Raw genomic sequence first — 23,499 nt, 5'->3', positions numbered from 1 at the left:
TGTCTGGGCAACACAGTGACAGAGCAAGTGGCAGAGAGGCGGGTGGAGGGACCCCCTGTGGGCTCAGAGAGCCTGGACGCCCGGCTGGGCTGCCAGTGGGAAGGAAAGCAGGGACGTTGGGGACAGGAGAATCAGAACAGAGCCAGAAGTTCGAAGACAGTGTCAGAATATGACAGAGCTGGTGAGGGCGAAGGAGAAAGCTCTGAGGAAGGGCGATGATGCACTTTTAAATGCGTTTTTGTCGTAGAGACATTTCCACCAACTGTGCTGGGGCCAAAGGGGTAGAAAGCAACGCCTTCCTCTCGACCCGTTTTCTTCTCCTTTTCAAACAGGTGAAACAAAAGTGCATGGCAGGAGTCAGAAAGCTGCACTCGTGGTCATAGTTCTCAAAATTTTCAAATGCTTAAGATTTCACCCGAGAGCCCAACACGAAAAATACACAGAATCCTCAACGACCCCAACCTGAAAAGGAAAAAAAAAGCCCACCTCCCATTTATGTAAACTCCCCCTTCTTCAGGCCGGATAACCAGCACCTTAAGCACCATCTTTAACAGCTGGTGTCCCCAGTGGCATTAAGTACGATTTGTTTCAAGGATAATTATGGTGAAATCCGAGATTTTTCCCCCAGGGCTGTAGAAACTACACGTACAAGCGCAACAGGAGGAACGTGCGCAAGCAGTCAGCCACAGGAGTTCTGCGCCCGCCGTCCTGGGAGCGACCGAGGGCTTCGGGGCGGCTGCGGGGAGCGCACGGCCCCCGCTCCCCCGCTCCCCTTCTCTCTTGCTCCTGCATTCCCCTCCCGCTCCCCCGCTCCCGCTCGCCCCCGCCCCCCCTGCTCCCCCGCTACCCTCTGCTCCCCCCTGCTCCCCCCACTCCGCTGCTCCCCATCTCCCCTTCTCCCTCGCTCCCCTGCTCCCCCCGCTCCCCTTCTCCCTTGCTCCCCCTGCTCCTCCCGCTTCCCCCCCGCTCCCCCGCTCCCCCCCGCTCCCCTGCTCCCCCCGCTCCCCTTCTCCCCATCTCCCCTTCTCCCTTGCTCCCCCTGCTCCCCTGCTCCTCCCGCTCCCCCCCATCGCTCCCCTCGCTCCCCTGTTCACCCCCGCTCCCCCGCCCCCCCGCTCTCCCCCCCACTCCCCGCCCCCTCCCGCTCCCCGCGGCCCGGGCGCTGTGATGCAAGCGCCCCCGCCCGTTTCCGAGAACGCCCAGCGCCGCCCCGGCCGCCAGCTGCGCGCCCCTTAAAGCCGCGCGGGCCGGCCGGCGCCCCGGGGTGAGCGCCCGCGAAGATGCCGCCGGCCGGCTGGTGCTGGCTGGGCCCGGTCCTGGCGGCGTGCGGCCTGCTGGCGGTGGCGGACGGCGCGGCGGAGGCAGGCGGGGGCGCGGGCGCGGGCGCGGAGGCCGCCTGCCCGGCCACGCTGCGCAGCACCGGCAGGTGCGCGGCGGGCGGCGAGTGCGCCTACCAGGTGCGCCTGCCCGCGCTCACCGTCCAGCTGCCCGCGCAGTGGGGCAGGCTCGAGGAGGTGTTCAAGGAAGTCCAGAACCTCAAGGAAACGGTGAACAGCCTGAAGAAGTCCTGCCAGGACTGCAAACTGCAGGCTGACGACAGCCGGGCCCCGGGCCGAGGGGGACAGCTGTCGCCCAGCCCGGGGGCCCCGGGGGAAGCCGAGGACGGGCGGGTTCGAGAGCTAGAGAGCGAGGTTAACAAGCTGTCCGCCGACCTCAAGAACGCCAAGGAGGAGATCGACGTGCTTCACGGTCGCCTGGAGGAGCTCAGTCTTGTAAATATGAACAACATAGAAAACTATGTCGATAGCAAAGTGGCGAATCTAACGTCGGTGGTCAACAGTTTGGATGGCAAGTGTTCATCCAAGTGCCCCAGCCAGGAACACACACAGTCGCGTCCGGGTATGTACGACGCTTTCTCATCGCTTGTTCCTGAATTTTATATAGCTAGACACTATCTGTAAACATTAACCTCAGCAAACCAGTTCGACAAATGGCAGATGAGATAAAAATTAAGCCCTGTATTCACCAAGGTAGTGGAGGAGAAACTACTGTCTGTCTTTGCAAATGTGACCATAGAGATAATATAAGAATTCTAAAAATCATGCTTGGTTCTGTATCTCGCCAGAGAGAGCACTTCCAATTTCAAAGATCTGATGTGCTAATGCTAGAGCTACACACAAATGGAAGTGGAGAGATGTTGTTTTGATATAATGTTTCAGTGCATTTAACTTATCTTTTCACTGAAAGGTTTGAGAACGACAGAGAGAAGGCTGTATTTCTAGTTACGCTTTGTTCATTGGAAATCAGTCTCTTGTGGTTCGCTGACTGTTCCTTCTCTTGTGGTCCCAAGAAGTCTTTGAAAGATTTTAACTTTCTGCCGCTCATAATCCCAAATATCTAATGACAATAGGAGATTTTATAGATAGAATAAAAGCAGCTGTATGGCTTCATGTGTGCACAGAACTTTTTGCTTTGAGGCGCACAAAAACATCTTAAAGGGAGAGTTTTGGCAGGCCAGAGGACCACAAACCTAACTACTACTGCTTAACTACTCCTGCTATGCCCACAAACTTCTAACTGTGGCACTGGTTCCTCCAAATGCTGGCTTTCCATCTGAGTTCCTGGGACACTGCTGCTGATGGTCTGGCTACACTTTGGAAAGCCATCTCTGCATGAGGGCGACCATTTACCATGAGTGTAAGGTTGAAGGGATGTGGCATGTGGGACAGAGATCATATTCCGTTGGGCCAAGCACCTCATGTGTGCACCGTCCCTAGGGAATCTGCCAAGGATCCGGAGGTAGGCAGGGCTTTCAAGGACCACTGTTGCTAATACTCCTGGTAGTCTGGATCTGAATGTACCCTGAACTGCAAGGCAAAGGTTCACATCTTGGTGACATCTCTGGGCACACATTAGATTTGATGCTGCGTGGCAACTTGGAATGATATGAACAAGATTCTACTATTCATTTCTGTGCTAAAAGTTTGGAGGAAATATTGGGGTACTCTGAGTTCTAAACACACATGAATAGATATTTTGTGCCTCTGAGTAGCTCATATTAAATTTACCTTATCTGGCCCAAATCTTTATAGAAATTCTTTGAGAGTAATATCTGTATTTGATTCCTACACAGCTATGTCAACTGATTATTATATTTATCCTGGACATAACCACCTGTTATTTCTTTCTAGAAACCAAACATATGAAACACTGGCTAAATACTTTCCAGATAATAAATTCAGAACAAGAAAAATAAATAAATTCAGAACAAGAATATTGTTATATTATTTTAAAAATTCCTTTTTTTTACTTGATCTTCTTTCATTGTCACACAAGTAAAACAAATGCGAATTTATGATCAGTTCTGTACCTTAAAATTTTAATACATCATTTGGACATAACCAAATGATGACAGAGGAAGGTATTGGCCCCTTTGGGTGAAAGGAAACAGAAAGAAACATGTGCTTTTTTTGTACACATGGAATGCAGTTCTAGGAGAGTTGGAGGCATCTGACCTTTAAGCACCAAGGAATGAAGTAGTTACAAGAACAAGCTTTACAGCCAGCTAGACCTCAGTGTGTCCTGGCTCTGCCACTTAATGCTTCTGTGAACTTGGGCAAGCCACTGATTCTCTTTGAGCCTACTAAACATCCTCACGTACAGATCGGAAACAATACCTACATCATAAGGTCAATGTGCAGAGTAAGTGTGAAAACGTGAAGTCTATGTAGAATGCCTGGAACACATAAGTAGCACTCACTAAATAGTAACTAAATTACTGAAACTATTTTATTGAGCTCCTCGTTTATTGTGAACATTGTCACTATTATTACCAAGAGTATGTGGAAGAGCCGTGTCTGCTTTATAGCATCAAGTTCTGATTCCGAGGCCTTAATAAACATTTGCTAAACATGTTCAAGTAAGTTTTGCAGAGCAAGGTTTCATTAACACCATTGACTGAGTTATCAGACTGCTCTTGTAAATGTAAAGAATTCTTCAGATGCATATTTTTTATTAACAAAATCCAATGCCTTTGTCTTCTTCCCCCTTTAGTGCAACATCTAATATATAAAGATTGCTCTGACTACTACACGATAGGCAAAAGAAGCAGTGAGACCTACAGAGTTACACCGGATCCCAAAAACAGTAGCTTCGAAGTTTTCTGCGACATGGAGACCATGGGGGGAGGCTGGACAGTGCTGCAGGCACGTCTCGATGGAAGCACCAACTTCACCAGAACATGGCAAGACTATAAAGTGGGCTTTGGAAACCTCAGAAGAGAATTTTGGTTGGGGAATGATAAAATTCATCTTTTGACCAAGAGTAAGGATATGATTCTAAGGATAGATCTTGAAGACTTTAATGGTGTCAAACTCTATGCCTTGTATGATCAGTTTTATGTGGCCAACGAGTTTCTCAAATACCGATTACACATCGGTAACTATAATGGCACAGCAGGAGATGCCTTACATTTCAGTAAACATTACAACCATGATCTGAAGTTTTTTACCACCCCAGATAGAGACAATGATCGATATCCCTCTGGGAACTGTGGACTCTATTACAGTTCAGGCTGGTGGTTTGATGCATGTCTTTCTGCAAACTTAAATGGCAGATATTATCACCAAAAATACAGAGGTGTCCGTAATGGGATTTTCTGGGGTACCTGGCCTGGTATAAGTGAGGCACACCCTGGTGGCTACAAGTCCTCCCTTAAAGAGGCCAAAATGATGATTAGACCCAAGCACTTTAAGCCATAAATCACTAATGCTTATTCCTCTGGGTATTCGTTACCTAGTAGGGTAGTTAATTCCTTCAGCACTTTGGAATATGTTTCATACTACTTTTCTGTGACTAAAAATTTATCTCTAAGGAGTAGGTTCTTATGCTACACAGCGTTTGAAATAAACTGAAAAAATATACATTTTAAAGGAGTTCTTTGTTGCTGTTGTATTGTTATCCAAATGAGTACTTGCAAAGCGATTGGAAGTATTGAGAATTATACATTAGATTTATGATTTTCTTAATTTCTATTAATTGAAAGGTTTTCTACTTACTTGTATTACTATAATTATGAAATCATTGTTTATTTAGCAGCCTGGATTTTTACACAAGTAATCTGTATTTTGATTGTGACTTAAACACATTTCAAGGTAGATCACTCTTTTCAAACTATTCTCAGTTATTGAGTATTTCTTCATCTCTAAATATCCTAATCCTCATTCTGAGATAAACTTTCTCAATTGATGGCATTTACTGTGGTTCAGGAAGACCCCTATAGCATTTTAGTTCCCAGATGAAGGGAAATCTATATAATTAGACCTATTTAGGTACTATTTGTGAAATGTAAAATATTTGTCATTTAAGAGATTTTGAAAGCGGTAGCATAATGTCACTTCTAAAAGCATTCAGAAAATTAATTCAATCTTAAAGACTGTGGTTTAAAGGTAATTCACAATAACTCTTTAGATGTTGGATGGTAAAAACTGCTTTAATATAAAAATTAGCTTCCTTTGCTCTGTATGCACAATAGTTTTTAAGTTTGCTCACTACTGTGCGTGACTACTGGTAGGCTTTCTTTTGGAAGGGCAGTTATGGGTGGGGAATGAAGCATTTATTTATAGACTAGCATACTCTGAAGGCCAAAGCATTTATATCCAAAGCAATAATTTCATTAAGTGATTCACTTCATAGAAAGGTGTTTTATAGGACATATGAATTTTGAAATATATAGAAAAGTAGTTCAATAGTATGTATTTCAATTCTTAGCTGGTGTATTGCTTATTTTTTTAAAAGATTTAAATACAAGTGTTTATTTTTTTAACCAAAATAAAATATCTGAAACTTTTATAATTCACTAATTCTGGAGTGTAGGTATCATTTTAAAAAAGATTATAAAAAATAGTGTGTTAAATTTCATCACTGTATAAAGAGATCATTTCAGAGAGAACAGTAGTATTCTGTTGAACATTTAAACATATTTTAGAATAAAATTTGAAATAATACACTATATTGTATGTGAGTCATAAAAAATATATTTAGCCTTTAATTTCCAGTCAGTTTCTATTATAGAAACTATAATTTCTCTATTATATTTTCAAAATAAACTCATAAAGATGCAACTTTACTCATTTGAAAATGATTAAGGAGGATAGTTGCTTTAGGTAACAAATTAACATTTTCAAATATTGCTCTTTATAGAAAATTCTAACCCAAAAAAGAAGCAAGATATTCTTTAAAAAATATATATGACATACAATGTCTTCAGGTACACATGATGAAAATTAGGTTACTGTGAACACTATCAAAACGTTAAAGCAAGAGCAATGCAGATAGAATTGTGATGACCAAAATGTAAAATATCATTGTAGATTTCAAAGGCTTCATATCTACTCCATAGTTTAATAAATGTAAATGTAACTGATTTACTCTTTATTTCTCTCTTCTCTTAAAAAAAAGATTATGAAGATTTTGATATTACAATATATTTATTTCAGATAAGAGGATTTTCCCTTACTGTATGTAATTAATATATGCATAAATTTAAGTAATTTTCTGTTATCAAAAATGTACTTGTGAGGCAGGATCTTATCCTCTCAAACTTCTAATTCTCACAACAAAGAAAAGAAAAAAAAATACACTCTTCACAAAATACAGTTCTAAAGAAAAATAGCCCATATAGTGTCTACTGACTTAATGGGAACGAGGTATCATTTCAGGAGATTTGGCAAACAATTCATTAATCCACATAAATACTCAAAAGCTTGTCTATCTTTCCACCTTATTTTGAAGGATCAAATTTTATTTTCAATTATACTTTTATGGCACTTTTCTAATAAAAAGTTCTGTGACATAGGAATTCCTTTTTGAAATCATTTCATGTCATTTATAAAATATATTTTATACTTTGATCATCTTTAACATGTTGATGGAAATAGATGATATATCAGTTTTTTGCCTTAACATAGCTATTCACTAATATATGCTAATGTTCATAAATGTTGATTGATTTCAGATATTTCAGAGTCTTGGTTCCATTTTAAAGGCTACTATTTGTTATCTAAATTAAGACTTTATTTCTAAGCTTTATCATTCTTTGAAAATGTTGACTAAAATTAGTCCTTAGAAATTCCAAGTGAAACAAATTCACTCATTGCTGAGAAGAAAAATCAAATTCTTCTTATAAGCAGTAATATTTCAAATGAACTAATGACACATCTGTCCAGTAAAATAAAGAGCTTAAATATATGCTGGACCTTATTTTTGAATGTCTATCCAAGAAAGGTTTTAAAAGTAAAAGTGATGGATAGTCATGATAAGCTTTTGTTTAAAATTCTTATTTTTCTCTTATGTATAAGTTGGTTTATGTCTCACGTCTTTTAGCAACTCTGTAAAATAAAAGATTTAATCTTCACCTCTATTTCTGCGATGTGGAAAAATTATGTATCATTGTTTGTAAAATAATATTTATATATTTACTTTTGTTTGAAAATTTGCCTAGTGTTTACCTAATTAGACTTTACCTTTGATCCAAAAAGACTTTAATGAGTTCTATTTCGTTAACAGGAAGACAGAGGCAAATACAGGAACATTATCTTATTTCTCTGCAGAATATTGTTGACACATATGAAATACAAAAGTTTCAGTTTCCTTTTGCAGCATTCAGCTCCATCTTTTTTCCATCATTGATGTTGCTGCCTGCCTCAGCCCTTATGAACTCCTTTGGAAATGCAAATGCTTTCTCAGAAACCCATGCCTTCTGTTTTGATCTGTTCCAACCCACCCTCCATTTCACTGTCAGAGAGGCTGTTCAGAAATACAACATATTATTCCAACAACCCCTCATTTCCTATAGGATAAAAATCCAGCAAATAAACCCCTTCATGAATTGGTCTCTGCCTCTCCTTTCAGTGTCCTTATCTGCCACCACATATACTCCTGCCATACCGAATACTTTGTTGTTCTCCAACAATCTCCATGTTCTCTGAGTTTTTCGCTATTTTCGCTATGTTCCCTTGGTCCGGATAGAATGCCATCCTCAGCCCCTGCTGAGTTTTGTCTTATCGCTCACGATTAAGGGCAGGGACTCAGGAACTGGACTTGCTAGATTTGAATTTCAGCTCCACCCTTTGTAAGCTATGTGATCACCAGCCAAGTCACTTAATCTCACTGTCCCTTGGTTCTTTCAGTTATAAAATAGGTAACAGTAGAATCTGACAGTTATTGAGAGCATTAAATGAGACAACATATGAAACACCTAGAATACACACACACACACACACACACACACACATATACATGCCATCATCAGCATCATTATCCTAAATAGTTCTCTCTTTTGGCCAGTCTATTCTTTTTTTTTTTTTTTTTTTTTTTTTTAAATTTTTATTTATTTATGATAGTCACACACAGACAGAGAGAGAGAGGCAGAGACCCAGGCAGAGGGAGAAGCAGGCTCCATGCACCGAGAGCCCGACGTGGGACTCGATCCCGGGTCTCCAGGATCGCGCCCTGGGCCAAAGGCAGGCGCCACACCGCTGCGCCACCCAGGGATCCCTGGCCAGTCTATTCTGATAACATTAGGAAGGGGTTGGCACCTCTCTTCTTTGGTCCTGCCATCCTACATATTCCTTATTATACATTACATTATTCAACAAGGGTTCTACCTTGAAATCAATCTGTTTGGCTAGGATATAGACAAACGACTGTCTCAAACGACAGTGTTGTTATTCAAAATGACGAGTATGTTACCACAGATAAAGAGCTGTAGTGTAAGAAGCTGGAGTTATAACTGGGGAAGGAGCAGATACAATCAAATCTGAGGACTTGGGAGGCAGTGAATACAGGTGAATATAGGTGAGAAGTGGTTGAAGTCGGGGAAATATGACAAGAGGATGAGTATATATAGATTGGGTACATACACTGGCAAACCTTTAGAAGGAGTTCTGGGAACAGGCCTCTGGATACATGTCATGCAGAGGGGTATGGCAATACCAGAACACACAGTGATTGTTCTCCTTGACTGTGTTCCTAAAGAAAAAAGACTTTTTTCCCCATACTTCTTATACCATATTGTAATTTTGAAGTTAATTTTGATCATACAAAATCCATGAATGCTTTAATTGAAGAAAACTACTATTAGACTAGAGACCCCTTTGCAAACCACTCTCAATTCCAATCTCCTCCCTCTCCCAAGGCAACAAGCAGAGTTGGCTGAATTAAAACTAATTTTATTCTGTGTCTTGCCAAAATGCAATGTCTACTGAGTCATACCTAGGCCAGGTTTCTTTTGCTTATTTATTGGGAAGAGCTGGAAGTGAGAATAGAAATGAGGGAGACTGGGTGTGCTTGGAGAACTCAGTCCCCTGAATTCCCAAAGGTGACCGAGCCTTCTTTGCTCCTTGAAGTGGCCCCTCCCCAACACTGAGAAGGTTCATCTTTCTCGAAGACAGTGTTGTTTTCTTTTCTGACGGAGAGAGCTTCATTCTCTGTTTAGGCTCCTTCGTCCCACTCTTCAGCCTCTCTAGAACTGTAACCAGGGCAAGCTCTCATGTCAGTTATGAAGTCAAATTGGAGGAGAAGCCTTTACAAGAATTTGCTAATTTTTATCAGCAGAAAGCTGGGGGCAACATATGGAGACCAATCCTGAGGTTGCTTGACTAAGGAAGAAAAAACAGACTTTCAGATGTGACTGAAATCTATTGATATGGGAATATTTACCAGAAGCTCTGGATTCAGTGGGCCGGCTTGAGCAGATGTGTTTAGTTCTCATAGTTTGCTTGATTAGTTAACACAAACCTAGTATCAACAGCAGCTCATGGTAACTAAGATTAAGAAGCCAGAAATGCCTTGGAACTAAAGAACTTATGGGGATAGAAATGTTGGAGTGGATTCAGGTGCAATTCATTCAAACAGTGTTTACTGAGTGTATACTATGTGTCAGACAGTCTTCTAGAAAGCCAAAAATATATCAGTTACCAAAAAGCCTAATCCCAGAGAGTTTATATCTTATCAGAGGAGATGAATAAATATATAATAAATGCCATAAGCCGTTAAACAGGGCAAAGGAGATAAGGAGTATGATAGGAAGGATGCTATTTTATAGACACAGACTGGGGAGACCTCCCTGAGGAGGTGACATTTGAACAGAGTCTTAAAGATATAAGAGAATAAGCCAGGCAGATACTGGGAGAAGATATCCAGGCAAAGGGAGAACCAGGTGCAGAGGTGCATAGCATGTTTTTAGGGCTGGCAAGGAGGCCAGTGTAGGAAAAATGGACAGTCTAGGGTGGAGAGGATTTAAGAGAGAAGACCAGAGAGAACTTGGGGAGGTGGGGTGCAGGGGCAGCCAGACCATCTAGACCTTATAAGTCATGGTAAAAATTCTGCCTTTTACTCTGAGTAGGTAACCAAATGTTTTTGACTGGAGGAGCTACATGACCTCACCCCATTTAAAAGGATCACTCTTATTGAGTGGAGAACATGCTCTTGGGAGACATGAATGAAGCACAAACACTGGTCTGACAATGTTTGCAATGATCTTGAAGAAGGGTGCACCACAGTGGTTGCAATGAAGTGGTTCCTTAAGGTAAAGCTGACAAAATTTGCTGATCAAAGATCGGGGTGGATGGCGAAAAGACCGGAGGTATCACAAACAATGACAAGATTTTGGCCTGAGCAACTGTGAGGGGTGGAGCTGCTGTAACCCGAGGTGGAGACGCTGCAGGTGGAGTCTGTCCAGAAAGTGTAGCGAGGGTGGGGTGAGGGGGTGGCAGTGGGCAGTTGTGAGCATTCCATGTTCAGACATTGAAGTGTAATCCAGATTTTGTAACTCTGTGGGAGAGAGGGCTGTTTCTGATTCTTTCTTTTGAGGTGAGGTTTTCCTTCTAGTCATTTTGCTCAGTGCAGAGTGGCCAAAAACAAGTTGTATTGGAACACGGGGGAGTATCACTGGTCCGTCCAGCTGGTCTTCTGGGGGAGGGGCCTGCTGTGCTGATTTTCAGGTGTTAGCACTTGGGGGAGCTGCTCTGCCCCTGCCTGCTGCCGGGCTCAGCGGGGGTTGTTTACCCCTTCAGGCCCCAGGAGGAACAGCAGCAGTTGCTATGGCAACTCTGGAAGCCTGGATTCAGCCTCCGCAGGAACTACGGGGCTCGGGGCTCTCGGTTCTCCGTCCGCAGGGCCTGGAGGCTCCGGGGCGGGGCCGCTGATCTGCTCAGCTCGGGGCAGGAGCGTCCTTGCTGTCCTGGGCCCTCCCGGCCTCTGTCCTGGGGGAGGCCGGATCCTGGGCTGTGTCCCGGCGCCCTGTGCTCCGGGGCCTGCGCTGTGGGATTCGCGCTCCCGCCCCGCAGCCCCCTCCGCGGAGCCGCCGCCCGAGCCCCTCCGAGCTGCTCCGGCCCCGCCGTGCGCGCTGCAGCCCTTAGGGAGCTCGGAGCACTCTCCCGGGGCGCAGGTGCCTGTTAGTGTCCCCGGGAGCCCGAGGGCATCCCCGCTCTCCTGGGTCCTGCTCCAACTCCCTGCGGGCCCCTTTCCGCCCGCCCGGGAAGGTTGGTGCAGCTCCTGCTCCTCCGGGACGGGGCTCTCCTGTCCTGGGGACACTCGCCCCGGCCTCAGCCCGGCTCCTCGCGGGGCCCCTCCCCCTCGGAGGCCTTTTGTTTCTTTATTTCTTTTTCCCCGTCTTCCTACCTTGATAGAAGCACGAACTCTTCTCACTGTAGCGTTCCAGCTGGTCTCTCTTTACATCTCAGGCCGAATTCGTAGATTTTCAGGATGGTTTGAAGGTTATCTAGGTAATATGGTGGGGACAGGCGATTTGGGGACCCTGCTCTTCCGCCATCTTGCCCCTCCCCCCACACCCATTCCATGTTCAGATATCAATAATACATCCAAGTGGATGGCATGTGGAATTAGCATGACATGCAGAGACAACATCTAGCATTCAGAAATACATTTCTATACTTAGAAATACGAGAATGTAGATAGTAATGCATTTAAGGACCTACATGAGATAACTGAGTAAATAAGTGTACATGGAGTAGAGACTACATGGAAGAAGAGTTGGAGATAAGGAGGCACCAGCACCGAGGCAGAGGCAGCCCATCCTCTCACCCTGTAACCTTCATTTCAGAGATCACGTGGCTGCAGAGATTTATTCCCACTGCAGCAGCTTTCTCTAGATTATTCTAGATTTAGATGTGCTTTTCCTTGCTTCTGCCAGCAACATTATTTTGATGAGTTACTAGATGTCTTAAAAGCAGTTATGGTGTCTAGAAACGGTATTCCAGAAATCATGGCTCCTGACTTAGGCAGTCACTTCACAGTGAAGGGAGGAGGCAATGATCTATTGAAACCTCAGATACTGCATCTTCTGGGGAACAGCACCATGTGAGGTTGGAGCGTTGTCATGTAGGATACAGTATGCTGTGGGTTTTTTTTTTAAGATTTATTTATTTATTTGATAGAGAGGATATGTGTGTGGGGTGGGGTGCAGAGGGGCAGAGGGAGAGGCAGAGAGAGAATTTTAAACAGGCTCCACACCCAGCACAGGGCCCAACACAGCATTTGATCTCATGACCCTGAGATCATGACCTGAGCTGAAACCAAGAGTTAGACACTTAACTGACTGGGGCACCTAGTGCCCCAGATATGGTGTGTGTGCGTGTGGGTGTGGGGGGTATAGCAAAAGGAATATGAATATGAACTAGATTAGAGACAAAAAAATGTTCTTTGTTAGGAGTGTAATCCCTGAGATTGAGTAATCAGGTATGTTCATTTTAAATCATTAGGATACTAGTTTGCTATGATTATAAACCTTTAGTTAAGCAAAGACTGATTTTACTCTTTTTTTGGAGACAATAATCTTTCAAAAACATTTTTCGGGGGGGGGGGCAAGCTGGTGGAGGAGTAGAGTCCCCAGTCACCTGTCTCCACTGACTTACCTAGAGAACTTTCAAATCATCCTGAAAACCTACGAATTCGGCCTGAGATTTGTTTTTTTTTTTAAAGATCTTACATATTTATTCACGTTAGACAGAGGGCGGGGGCTGGGGGCGGCAGAGACACAGGCAGAGGGAGAAGCAGGCTCCACGCAGGTAGCCCGAGGCGGGACTCGATCCCGGGACTCCAGGATCAGGCCCTGGGCTGAAGGCAGGGGCTATACCACTGAGCCACACAGGGATCCCCTTGGCCTGATATTTAAAGAGAGAACAGCTGGAATGCAACAGAGACAAGGGTTTGCACTTCTAACAAGGTAGGAAGACAAAATAAGTAAGTAAGTAACTAAGTAAGTAAATAAATAAATACATAAATAAATAAATAAATAAATAAATAAATAAATAAATAAATAAATAAAAGAATCCAGTGGGGGAGCTCCCCCCACCCCCGCGAGGAGGAGCCGGGCTGAGTGGGGGGGGGGGCACCTGGGGACAGGAGAGCCCAGTCCCGGAGAAGCGGGAACTTTAAAATCTGCCCTCGGTCCTTCCTGGAGGGAACGGCGCTGCAGGGAACTCGGCAGGACCCCAGGAGGGGCAGTGGGGCCCCCGGGTTCCTGGGGTCGCTAACAGGGGAAGTGCACCGGGGGAGAGCAGTAAAGGGCTGGAGCAGCGGCAGCCCTGGTGGCTCAGGGGTTTGGCACCTGCCTTTGGCCCAGGGTGTGATCCTGGAGACCTAGATCGAGTCCCGCGCCGGGTTCCCTGCATGGAGCCTGCTTCTCTCCTTGCCTCTCTCTCTCTCATGAATAAATAAATAAAATCTTTTTAAAAGTGGTCGGGGGTGGGCTGGGGCCCCGGGAGTGGCTCGGGCGGACGGGGCTGCGATCCCGGGAGCAATCCCAGTGCCGCAGGCCCGGGAGCCCAGGGCGCCGGGGGCCACAGCCCAGGATCCTGCGCTCCCCCCGGGACAGGCGGAGGCCGGGAGGGCCCAGGACAGCGGGGACGCTCCTGCCGGCGGGCGCCCCCCGCCCCCGGAGCATCCAGACCCCTGCGGACCAGGGGCTGCGGTGCTTGCTGCCGGAGCGGACTCCAGGGCTGGGGACCTGGCCGCCGCCAGTAGGGTTGTCCCTCCTGGTGTCACCCTGTGCCTGGGGCGGAGCGGGGCGGCCAGGGAACGGGGCCTCACAGGGTAAACAGCTCCCACTGAACCCAGCACCTGGTAGGGGGCGGGGCAGCTCCCCCAGGTGCACACACGTGAGATTCAGCACAACAGCCCCTCCCCCAGAGACCAGCTGGAAGGACAGGGGAAGAGCAAGTTCTGGACCGAGCAGCGCTAGAAAGCTCCAGGGGAAGTTGAGGGATTTACAGTCTATAGAACCAGAGGATACCCCGCATTGGTTTTGTTTGTTTGCTTGGTTGGTTGTTTTTGTTTGTTTTTCTCTTTTTCTTCCTTTTTCTAGTACAACTCGTTTTTAGCCACTCTGCACTGAGCAAAATGACTAGAAGGAAGAACTCACCACAAAAGAAGGAATCAGAAACAGTACTCTCTGCCACAGAGTTACAGAATTTGGATTATAATTCAATGTCAGAAAGCCAATTCAGAAGCACAAGTATAAAGCTACTGGTGGCTCTGGAAAAAAGCATAAAGGATTCAAGAGACTTCATGACTGCAGAATTTAGATCTAATCAGGCCGAAATTAAAAATCAATTAAATGAGATGCAATCCAACCTGGAGGTTCTAACGATGAGGGTTAATGAGGTAGAAGAAAGAGTGAGTGACATAGAAGACAAGTTGATGGCAAGGAAGGAAGCTGAGGAAAAAAGAGAAAACAATTAAAAGATCATGAGGAAAGGTTAAGGGAAATAAGTGACAGTCTCAGAAGGAAAAAATCTACGTTTAATTGGGGTTCCAGAGGACACCAAAAGGGACAGAGGACCAGAAAGCATATTTGAACAAATCATAACTGAGAACTTCCCTAACTTGGGAAGGGAAACAGGCATTCAGATCCAGGAGATACAGAGGTTCCCCCCCCCCAAAATCAATAAAAACCATTCAACACCCTGATAGTGAAACTTGCAAATTCCAAAGAGAAAGAAAAAAATCCTTAAAGCAGCAAGAGACAAGAGATCCCTAACTTATATGGGGAGAAATATTAGCAGCAGACGTCTCCACAGAGACTGGCAGGCCAGAAAGGGCTGGCAGGATATATTCAGGGTCTTAAATGAGAAGAACATGCAGCCAAGATACTCTATCCAGCAAGGCTCTCATTCAGAATAGGAGAGATAAAGAGCTTCCAAGGTAGGCAGAAACTGAAAGAATATGTGACCACCAAACCAGCTCTGCAAGAAATATTAAGGGGGACTCTGTAAAAGAAAGAGGATGTTCAAAGAAATAGCCACAAAACTAGGGACTGAATAGGTATTATGATGACACTAAATTAATATCTTTCAATAGTAACTCTGAACATGAACAGTAACTAGGGACTGAATAGGTATTATGATGACACTAAATTAATATCTTTCAATAGTAACTCTGAACATGAGCTTAATGATACCATCAAATGATGCAGGGTTTCAGACTGGATAAAAAAGCAAGACCCATCTATTTGCTGTCTACAGGAGACTCATTTTATACCTAAGGATACCTACAGCCTGAAAATGAAAGGTTGAAGAACCATTTACCATTCAAATGGTCCTCAAAAGAGAGCAGGGGTAGCAATCCTCATATCAGATAAAGTAAAGTTTATCCCAAAGACTGTAGTAAGAGATGAAGAGGGACACTATATCATACTTAAAGGATCTATCCAACAAGAGGACCTAACAATCATGAATATTTATGCCCCTAATGTGGGAGCTGCCGAGTATATCAATTAATAACCGAAGTAAAGACATACTTAGATAATAATACACTTATACTGGGAGACTTCAACATGGCACTTTCTGCAAATGACAGATATTTTAAGCACAACATCTCCAAAGAAACAAGAGCTTTAAATGATACACTGGACCAGATGGATTTCACAGATATTTACAGAACTTTACATCCAAACGCAACTGAATACACATTCTTCTCAAGTGCACAAGGAACTTTCTCCAGAATAGACTACATACTAGGTTACAAATCAGGACTCAACAGATACCAAAAAATTGGGATTGTTCCCTGCATATTTTCAGACCATAATGCTTTGAAACTAGAACTAAATCACAAGAAGAAATTTAGAAGAAAGCCAAACGCTGGAGGTTAAAGACCATCCTGCTAAAAGATGAAAGGGTCAACCAGGAAATTAGAGAAGAATTAAAAAGATTCATGGAAACTAATGAGAATGAAGATACAACCATTCAAAATCTTTGGGACACAGTAAAAGCAGTCCTGAGAGGGGAAATACATCGCAATATAAGCATCCCTCAAGAAAACTGGAAAAAACTCAAATACACAAGCTGACCTTGTACCTAAAGGAACTGGAGAAAGAAGAGCAAATAAAACCTACACCCAGCAGAAGAAGAGAGGTAATAAAGATCCGAGCAGAACTCCATGAAATAGAGCCCAGAACTGTGGAACAGATCAACAAAACCACGAGTTGGTTCTTTGAAAGAATTAATAAGATAGATAAACCTTTACCAGCTTTATTAAACACAAAAGAGAAAAGACTCTAATTAATAAAATCACAAATGAAAAAGGAGAGATCACAACCAATACCAAGGAAATACAAACGATTTTAAAAACATATTATGAGCAGCTATACACCAATAAATTAGGCAATCTAGAAGAAATGGATGCATTTCTGGAAACCCACAAACTACCAAAACTGAAACAGGAAGAAATAGAAAACCTGAACAGGCCGATAACCAGGGAGGAAATTGAAGCAGTCATCAAAAGCCTCCCAAGACGCAAAAGTCCAGGCCCTTATGGCTTCCCAGGTGAATTCTTACAAAGGTTTAAAGAAGAAACAATACCTATTCTACTAAAGCTGTTTGGAAATATAGAAAGGGATGGAATACTTCCAAACTTGTTTTATGAGGCCAGCATCACCTTAATTCCAAAGACCCCACCAAAAAGGAGAATTATAGACCAATATCCCTGATGACACAGATGCAAAAGTTCTCAACAAGATACTAGCCAATAGGATCCAACAGTACATTAAGAAGCTTATTCACCATGACCAAGTAGGATTTATCCCCAGGATGCAAGGCTGGTTCAACACTCGTAAAGCAATCAACATGATAGATCATATCAACAAGAGAAAAAACAAGAACCATAGGATCATCTCAATAGATGCAGAGAAAGCATTTGACAAAATACAGCATCCATTCCTGATCAAAACTCTTCAGAGTGTAGGGATAGAGGGAACATTCTTCAGCTTCTTAAAAGCCATCTACAAAAAGCCCACAGCAAATATCATTCTCAATGGGGAAACACTGGGAGCCTTTCCCCTAAGATCAGGAACACGACAGGGATGTCCACTCTCACCACTGCTATTCAACATAGTACTAGAAGTCCTAGCCTCAGCAATCAGGCAACAGAAAGAAATAAAAGGCATTCAAATTGGCAAAGAAGAAGTCAAACTCTCCCTCTTCACAGATGACATGATACTCTACATAGAAAACCCAAAAGACTCCACCCCAAGATTGCTAGAACTCATACAGCAATTCGGCAGTGTGGCGGGATACAAAATCAATGCCCAGAAGTCAGTGGCATTTCTATACAATAACAATGAGACTAAGGAAAGAGAAATTAAGGAGTCAATCCCATTTACAATTGCATCCAAAAGTAGAAGATACCTAGGAATAAACCTAACTAAAGAGGTAAAGGATCTATACCCTAAAAACTACAGAACACTTCTGAAAGAAATCAAGGAAGACACAAAGAGATGGAAAAATATTCCATGCTCATGGATTGGCAGAATTAATATTGTGAAAATGTCAATGCTACCCAGGGCAATTTACACATTCAATGCAATCCCTATCAAAATCCCATGGATTTTCTTCAGAGAGTTGGAACAAATCATCTTAAGATTTGTGTGGAATCAGAAAAGATCCCGAATAGCCAGGGGAATATTGAAAAAGAAAACCAGAGCCGGGGGCATCACAATGCCGGATTTCAGGTTGTACTACAAAGCTGTGGTCATCAAGACAGCATGGTACTGGCACAAAAACAGACACAGAGATCAATGGAACAGAAGAGAGAACCCAGAAATGGGCCCTCAACTCTATGGTCAACTAATATTTGACAAAGCAGGAAAGACTATCCACTGGAAAAAGGACAGTCTCTTCAATAAATGGTGCTGGGATAATTGGACAGCCACGTGCAGAAGAATGAAACTAGACCACTCTCTTACACCAGACACAAAGATAAACTCAAAATGGATGAAAGATGTAAATGTGAGACAAGAATCCATCAAAATCCTAGAGGAGAACACAGGCAACACCCTTTTTGAACTTGGTCACAGCAACTTCTTACAAGATACATCCATGAAGGCAAGGGAGACAAAAGCAAAAATGAACTATTGGGACTTCATCAAGATAAAAAGCTTCTGCACAGCAAAATAAACAGTCAACAGAACTAAAAGACAACCTACAGAATGGGAGCGGATATTTGCAAATGACATATCAGATAAAGGGCTAGGATCCAAGACCTATAAAGACCTTGTTAAACTCAACAGCAAAGAAATAAACAATCCAATCATGAAATGGGCAAAGACATGAACAGAATTTTCACTGAGGAAGACATAGACATGGCCAACAAGCACATGAGAAAATGCTCCGCATCACTGGCCATCAGGGAAATACAAATCAAAACCACAGTGAGATACCACCTCACACCAGTGAGAATGGGGAAAACTAACAAGATAGGAAACATCAAATGTTGGAGAGGATGTAGAGAAAGCAGAACCCTCTTGCACTGTTGGTGGGAATGTGAACTGGTGCAGCCACTCTGGAAAACTGTGTGGAGGTTCCTCAAAGAGTTAAAAATAGATCTGCACTATGAGTATTATGCAAGTCAATTGGAGAAGGACAAACATTATATGGTCTCATTCATGTGAGGAATATAAAAAATAATGAAAGGGAATAAAGGGGAAAGGAGAGAAAATGAGTGGGAAATATCAGTGAGGGTGACAGCACATGAGAGACTCCTAACTCTGGGAAACGAACAACGGGTAGTGGAAGGGAGGTGGGCGGGGGGGTTGGGGTGACTGGGTGATGGGCACTGAGGGAGGCACTTGACGGGATGAGCACTGGGTGTTATGCTATATGTTGGCAAATTGAACTCCAATAAAAAAAAAAAAAGAAAAAAAATTTTTCCAAAAGTTATCCCAGTTAGCAGTAATCGGAATCTTGTATTTCTAAGACTTCAAAGTGAAAATAGCTAGAAAATGCATTAGAATAGCTATAAATGAATCTGACTGGCAATTTTCACTTAATGTTGGGTCCAGCTGGAAATGTGTGTAGTCCTCTATATACGGGCAGGTTCCCCTGGTGGTGTAGACACACACATCAACACACAGGCATACACATATGATACACACGCAGGCTTCTGTGTGCTATCTGTAACACATGCTGTAATACACAAGGAAACCTACCAATCCAAATAAAATAGCTATGCAGCTCATATAGTCAAAAGTCAATACAACAGAATCAACATGGGCCAATAGCTAGCTTATTTGAATAATGCTATTTAAAACAGGCTGCCATAAAAGAACTTCAGACTGCTTTCTTTAAATCCCCGATAACAAATTCTGTGCTATTGGTGCTGCTGTTATGAAATGTCCCCTCCTCACTGCCTCTCTTCTCCTCCACAACCCCATAGCATGGCTCCTTCTACTTTGCTCCTTCTTCTCCTTGACGACCTCTCTGTCAGGTCAGCAGCCTACTGTTGCCATGTCCATATTTAATTCTGCCTCTGCAATTTTGCTTACCTAAAGTCCCAGAGGTAAACCATAATTAAAACCATGATCTAGCTAACTCGTGATCAGCATCTTCTTAGACACAACACAATATCTCAAAAAGATCTGTATTATTTTATTAGTGATTTTCAGAAGGAAACTTACACTACACTTCTGAGGATATAAACTCTTCTTTTGAAATTCCACCTCCGAAAATCATATTTAGCCTTTTTGTCTAAATAAGACCATAAATAAAGGCCATAAATAGCCTTTTTGTCTTAGTCTTTTAAAATAGCTGATACTACACTTATATTTATATTTCAATATGAATATGTATCATTTGCCAAATATGTGTATAGCATGATGCTATATGCTTACCAGAGTATTTTGGATATGATCTTTTCCAAAAAACTATAAAAACTCTCAAAATCTGAGTTTAATCTCTAGCATTCAAGGTTTTCTTAAGTAAGTAAGGATGATACTATTTAAGATGAATTGGTTCTCTATTACAAAAGACCTCATACAAAGGTTCAGCTTATTTGGGACCATATAGAATCTAAAATTTGTTCAGTTTCTGCCTCTGGAAATTGGCTTTCTCATCTTCTGTAAGAATCAAATCAAATAGTTCGTGCTTACGTTTTGAAAGTTTATCAAAGAAAGTTTCGCAAAATTACTTGCTTACATTTATGTTCATTCAGTAACGGTAGTATCACATTTTTTTCCAGTTAATTAAGTCGCCTGTTTTAATTTTATTTAGAGATTCTTGCTTCTGAATAGTAATAATGACAAGCAGCTGTCACTTGCTGAGTGCCAGTCATGTGCTGGACACTTCCCTTGGGGCATTTCCAATGTTCTCTCTGCTGTGATTAATGCTGCAATAGGGAGGTAATATTTTACACTCACTAAAGTCTCCCCTGAAAAACAAACATACGAACCTCTGTTCCCTGCAAATTGTTCATGATGTGTGGTCCGTTACCCACTTTCAGCTTTCCTGGCTTTCTGGGTATATTTATCATGAAATGGGCTAATTTTCCATGAAAGACAGTTTATGAGATTCCATGGTAAAGTGCACACAGAAGCAAATCTCAGTATTACCCCTCCATGGGTTTTCTGCGTGAATTTTTTTTAAAGATTTTATTTATTTATTCATGAGAGACACAGAGAAAGAGAGGGAGAGAGAGAGGCAGAGACACAGGCAGAGGAAGAAGAAGGCTCCGCCTGATGTGGGCCTCGATCCCGTGACCCCGGGGTCACGACCTGGGCCGCAGGCAGCGCTAAACCACTGAGCCACCCAGGCTGCCCTCTGCGTGAATTTTTAAAGTGGAAAGTGATTCCAATAAAATCTCAATTTAAGGTGAGGCCTATATTTTTGTATTTTGCAAAACAAATTACATAATATTCTGCAGACAGGAGATATTTTAAAGATTAATACATTTTCAAGTGTTTTAATGTCCCTACTTAACCTAGTAGTTAAAAATTATTTTCTTCCTGCAGCTAAGTCAGAATTTATAACAACTCTGACAGAAAAGGCCAAACAAGTGTTCTATGCTCTCCAAACACTATTTTACTTCCATGGTTACGTGGCACAATTCACTGATGAAAACCTTCTGCTTAAGTGCAAAGCACTTTGTAAGTTCTTTAGAAGCCAAAACATTTATCATGTAAATGCCAAAATCTTTATTTTTCGTTTGTTATATAAAATAATTATTCAAAAATGTAAACATCACTTATAAATGAATGGTGTTAGCAACGGCGACTTTTTAATTCTTATATTCAGGTAAAAATTTTGTCTTCATCTGATCAAGTCAATGATTGCACATCTAGAGAGGCCACGGGTACCACGGGTAGCTATGCAAAATAGACAAGAAGACTGATGCTTGTCTGATGAGCATGAAGTTGGCATTTAACCTGCTGAACTGCTAGGGTGGCGAAAGTTCCATAGACTATTCTGTGAATGCCCATGGAAGCGGGTCGGAAGAACCGGGAGAGCGTGTGATGTGTGAAACGCTGTTCACCTAGAATATAGTTCTGCTTTCATTCTATATCTTGGGGCTCCACCTTAAGTTTCACTTGAAGAAGAGGTTTTGTTTTCAAATATATATTTGAAAAAAAAATCATTGCCTCCACACTGCATATCCCTTCGGGGGCTCAGCCAGCAAAAATAAAACTATAGATGCACGATCATTCTAACTTGGTATGATCTTTCTAACTTAGACTTTTAAGTGGACTTGATGTGGTTAAACACATTCAGAAACTTGGAAGAAATGTCCTCCCCCTCTTTGAGTTGGCTTTGTAAATGGTGATTCAGGAGTGTGATTTTTTTTTTTTTTTTTTTTTTTTTTTTTTTTGGTGGAAGGCTTTCCTAATTACAATGTTGGTTCATTCTTTTGAAAATGGCATGGCTACACACACGATGATAAGCTAAACAAAGAGTTTTCAGGGAATATCAAGACGAATAGCATAGGCTTCCTGCTTTCAAAGTTCCTAAAACTACCAAAATTTAGTTTAAAAAACAGGAGAGAAAATAGTAAATGGCATAAGGTACAAACACCATGCAGGGAATTGATAGCAGAAACAGGGATCTCGGGGCACCTGGGTGGCTCAGTGGTTGAGCACCTGCCTTCGGCCCAGGGCGTGATCCTGGGGTCCTGGATTGAGTCCCACTTCGGGCTCCCTGGATGGAGCCTGCTTCTCCCTTGGCCTATGTCTCTGTCTCTCTCTGTGTCTCTCATGAATAAATAAATAAAATCTTTAAAAAAAAAAACAACAATAAATATTTTTTAAAAAAAGAAACAGGGATCTCACTTTGTCAGGAAGTGGAATGCTTCAAGAAAAAGGGAGGATTTGAGCTGTCTTTAAACAATGAGTAGAGCACTGAAGCTCAGAAATGTGAAGGAAAGCACTTCTGAGCTGAGTATAGGAGGAGCAAAGGCATCGGCGGGTGGCAAATGGGGCACTAGTTAGGAAAACAATATTGTGTCTAATTTGGCTGGAGCCTGGGGTCTCTGTCCAGGGACAGTACCAAAAAGAGAGACTGTAAAGGGATTTGCCTGTTAGGTCAAAGAGGTATGGCAATCTCAGGCAAGAAAACCTAAAAGAAGGAAAATGTCAAGTCAAAGTACCTACTATCTGCCCTGCCAACTACTCACGGATTGCTCGGCTCTGTGTCTGGGTCTGTGAGGTGATGGTGGGATCCTGGGTGGGAAGGAAAATTGGAAGGAACTCTGAAGACTGGCTTACAAAGAATGAAAAAGCCAAAGATGTCAAGGAGAGGATGGGTAGAGATACAGAGGGGGGAAAAACAGCTCGGGGACAGGAAAACGGTTTCTGGAAGAGTTTTTAAAGAGGTGCTAAAAGGCGTGTGGGAGAGGCATCTGCTGTGAATTTTAGGGAGTTTTGCTGCACGATGTGCTGTGGAACTCCATCCTCTGTTCCTGAAGGAACAGTCATGTAATCAAACTGCTTTCCAAGGCTTTCTGGAGGCAGATCTGTGTTTCCTTTTGGCTGTGCTGAGATGGATTTTAAGGTGAGAGAGAGAGAGCTCAGTTTTATTGGCCTCACAAACTATCTGTACAGAGCATGGGGCTCTCTCCACCCCCATGGTGGTGCTGATGGAGACAGGAGATGTGAAGGAGAGGGCACAGGGCACCTTCCACTCTGTATGCTTCACCTCTGCACCCACCATACCCACA

The 23,499-nt window shown here is 43.0% G+C and overlaps 2 protein-coding genes across 3 annotated transcripts in view; one reads left to right on the top strand and one right to left on the bottom strand.

Annotated features, from left to right (window-relative positions):
- CCDC146 (coiled-coil domain containing 146) overlaps nt 1-23,499 on the bottom strand; it is a 120,228-nt gene that overhangs the window by 66,305 nt on the left and 30,424 nt on the right. The gene's annotated exons all lie outside the window — the stretch shown is intronic.
- FGL2 (fibrinogen like 2) lies at nt 1,245-7,420 on the top strand. The gene is made up of 2 exons (XM_055300804.1): nt 1,245-1,899; nt 4,054-7,420. Exons 1-2 carry the CDS (start codon nt 1,281-1,283, stop codon nt 4,758-4,760), a joined length of 1,326 nt encoding a protein of 441 aa, XP_055156779.1. The 5' UTR covers nt 1,245-1,280; the 3' UTR covers nt 4,761-7,420.

Source organism: Nyctereutes procyonoides, unplaced genomic scaffold (assembly GCF_905146905.1).
Source record: "Nyctereutes procyonoides isolate TBG_1078 unplaced genomic scaffold, NYPRO_anot_genome, whole genome shotgun sequence".
Lineage (NCBI taxonomy): Eukaryota > Metazoa > Chordata > Mammalia > Carnivora > Canidae > Nyctereutes > Nyctereutes procyonoides.
This window is presented reverse-complemented; position numbering and strand designations above follow the sequence as displayed.